The following is a 3,583-nucleotide window of genomic DNA, read 5'->3' as shown; positions in this document are numbered from 1 at the left end:
TCCCTACACCGTTCTCAAATCTCCCTTCAGGTGTAGGAGAATCATTATTGTAAAATATATATCAAGGTATCGTACAGACACCATACCTTCTAATTAGAAGACAGAACATATTCAAAGAAACAAACTATTACATCCATACAATACAAGGGAACCAAAAACGAAAAAAGGCCTATAACAGACAACTTAAGCATCCATTCAAATTATTGCCCAGTTCTAGGGCTCAACTGAATCTAAAAATGCAAAGGATATCAGAAATTAAATACCAATATAAGGTTGTGGGGGTTTAGACTTCAGAAATGAAAGAAAAAGAAGAAAAATAAAATTTTGCGACAAATATTCTAGTTAAATTTAACAAGCACAATAGATTTACCAAAAAACCATATTCCAATTAAGTGTTTGAGAAAGTAATCACTGGCAGAGCTGCTCAACGGCAGTCACAATTTGAGCAGGTTGGACCACTGTCCATTCCTCCAATGTTCCGGCGTATGGTGTTGGCACATCCTGAGAGGATAAACATACGACAGGAGCATCCAAATAGTCGTGGAAATTCTCAGTAATGGCGGCTGTCAGACTAGCACCAATTCCACCTGTTCGCATGCACTCCTCCACTATGACCACACGATGTGTCTTCTTTACTGAATTTCCGATTGTGTGAAGATCAAATGGTTTCAAAGACCTGATATCAATTACTTCAGGGTCATACCCTTTGTTCACCAATGTCTTGGCAGCTTGCATGACATGATACCTCATCCTCGAATAAGTTAATATTGTGACATGCTCCCCGGGCCTGACCATCTCAGCTTCTTCGAGTGACAATACATACTCTTCGTCTGGAATTCTTTCCTTGAGGTTATAAAGCAAAACATGCTCGAAAAGTATCACAGGATTATCGCTTCGAATTGCAGCTTTCATCAAGCCCTTGGCATTGTAAGGTGTTGAGCAAGCCACCATTTGAATACCAGGGATTGATTGAAAATATGACTCCAGCCTCTGTGAGTGTTCTGCTCCAAGTTGTCGCCCAACTCCACCAGGCCCACGAATGACGATTGGTATTTTAAACTGACCACCAGATGTGTAATGCAGCATGCCGCAATTGTTAGAGATTTGGTTAAATGCCAGAAGTAGAAATCCCATGTTCATGCCCTCAACAATTGGCCTCAGACCAGTCATGGCAGCTCCAATGCCCATGCCAGTGAAGGCATTCTCAGCAATAGGGGTATCCAAAACTCTGAGGTCACCAAACTTTTCAGCCAGGTTTCTTGTCACCTTGTAAGATCCCCCATAATGACCTACATCTTCACCCATGACACAAACAGAAGCATCCCTTTCCATTTCTTCTTCCAAACCTTCACGTAGGGCTTCAAAAAGGAGAAGTTCGTGCCTAAGAATAAAATGCACATCTGATGAATGCCATTTTTATTGGTCATAACTATTCGATCAATGCAACCAATACGAGAAAAATAAAATGCCAGCACATGTTTTAGTAACTTCAACCAATCATGTTTTAGCAATTTCCACCAATAAGAGGGAAAGAAAAATGCCAGCATTGGATAGACATGAACCAAGTATCCCAAAAGCTTATGCTAATGGGTAAAAGCACATGAATGGTCTTATATCTAACATACCACCTCATGCAAGCCCTTAGGATATGAAACATGGATTATGCACAATCACACCCAGCTAACTTGTACAATTAAACATTTATTTAGAAGAATGAAAGCAACAGGGACTGAACGCATGACCACTTAGTCACAGACAGATGATCTAATACCGTGTCATGAACCAACCACCACAAGAGCTTAAGTTGTTTGTTGAAAGTAGGTGAAGGGTTTTATATCTAACATTTTACAAAATACAATATGTAGGAAACATCTACTAATCTCATAATATCAACTATTGTTTCTTAGAATATCTCTCTAACGAGTTGTTTCCATATTTCACTATATTTGCTAAATTAAGATATCCTCCAAATATTTCTAACATATAGGAATTGGATGAGTTTAGCTTGTGTTAGAATGGCATACATAAAGGTTTGTACATAATCTGCTGTATGAAACATGTTTGTTCCTTGAGTCAGAGTTGTTTTGTTGTTTTCAGATGGAAAATAACATCTTGTTCATCACAAAATAAAGAAAAAGGAAAAAAACTGCATGGCATCATTTAACACTTTCTGGAATCATTTATAAACAAGCCACAAGATAAACTAAATTGACTCATTACATTACAACTACAACTCAATTTCATTTATCAGAGGTTAAAAATGCCCTCGTGATGGGATGAAACGGTAGACAGTACAGTTTCCCTTGTATTATGAAAATACACTTATTACACAAAGAAGTCAATCTATCCGCAAAAGCATAAAAATTTCATCATAGGTTCATCTTGAATAACAAAATATAAAAATGATTAAATTGACATAACAAGGACAACAGCAGGTGATTGTAGAAGAATACATACCCTGGTTTTGATGCAGAAGCCACGGAACTGCTTCCCTGTGTCTGTAAACAAACAACAAAGAAACACAATTTCCAAACTTGATTACACCAAGTAATTACAAACACAACTGCAAAAACTTGTGGAATGAAGTGGGAGTGATGAGATAACTTACTGCAACTGCATTAGGAATCAACAATTCATTCTTACGAGTAGCTCCTGATTTCAGAACCTGGTTCACCCTCGCATCAGATCTGACAACAAAAATGCTATCTTTCCTCTCTGAAATCAACAAAAAATTGCAACAAAAAAAAAAAACTATCGTCAATTATACTTAACCCTGAAAAAGAAAACCCTAAATTTATGCAATTTTGTTGGAAAATACAAGAACCCCGTTCACTAATAAGAGAAACACAAAATCCAAAACAATTGAAAGATTTATAAAATAGTTTCCAAAAACAAAATCACCACAACGGCACTACATTACAAAATAAGCATGGATTTGAAAGAAGAAGAAGAAGCAAACCTGAAAGGGATCTACGAGAAGAAAACAGAAACTTGTTAGATTCAAAGGAATTGGAAGGAGACAAAGGAGTAACAGCTCCCAATCCCTGAAAAAGGGTTGCCATTGGATCACAGAAAAAGGAGAAGGATGGAAATGAATAATTGGAAAAAAATCTATTAATTTAAATAAGAGGGAAATTGGGCGGAGAAATTAAGGAAGATTTATAGTTGTGTGTGTTTGTTGTTGAGTAGTAATTATATGTTTCTCTGTTTTTCCGTTCGCAAAGGTTTTTTTCTTTTTTTCTTTTTTCTTTTTCTTGTTTCTTACCACTTGCTATGCTATGTTATAATACAATCTTGTTTAAGTGACGAAGTAGTGTTACATTGTTTACAACGCCAACATAACTTCTTTTCTTGTGGACGGAAATGCCTTATTGGTGGCCTAATTCGACCCAACCTTATTTCTAATCACACCTCACACTATTTCTTTTTTCTTTTTTTACATGTTTCATTCTATGGGCTGTTGTTTGTTGGACTCAGGCCTCGCCCAAATCAAACTAACTCCAAATTAGTTTTTAAAAAATCATTCACCCTATAAACGATCGAAAATTTAATAATGATCGATAATATTTTAAAAAATATAAAT

General features: G+C 36.3%; 1 protein-coding gene across 1 annotated transcript; it reads right to left on the bottom strand.

Annotated features, from left to right (window-relative positions):
- Positions 1 to 108: 108 nt before the first annotated feature.
- On the bottom strand, positions 109 to 3,300 carry LOC101507207 (pyruvate dehydrogenase E1 component subunit beta-3, chloroplastic-like). Its single transcript, XM_004504506.3, has 4 exons — positions 2,960 to 3,300; positions 2,609 to 2,715; positions 2,458 to 2,498; positions 109 to 1,381 (listed from the first exon to the last, which is right to left on the bottom strand). Exons 1-4 carry the CDS (start codon positions 3,060 to 3,062, stop codon positions 409 to 411), a joined length of 1,224 nt encoding a protein of 407 aa, XP_004504563.1. The 5' UTR covers positions 3,063 to 3,300; the 3' UTR covers positions 109 to 408.
- Between the last annotated feature and the right edge of the window lie 283 nt (positions 3,301 to 3,583).

This window comes from Cicer arietinum, chromosome 6, assembly GCF_000331145.2.
Source record: "Cicer arietinum cultivar CDC Frontier isolate Library 1 chromosome 6, Cicar.CDCFrontier_v2.0, whole genome shotgun sequence".
NCBI lineage: Eukaryota > Viridiplantae > Streptophyta > Magnoliopsida > Fabales > Fabaceae > Cicer > Cicer arietinum.
The sequence above is the reverse complement of the archived record's forward strand: the minus strand, read 5'-3'. Positions and strand labels throughout refer to the sequence as shown.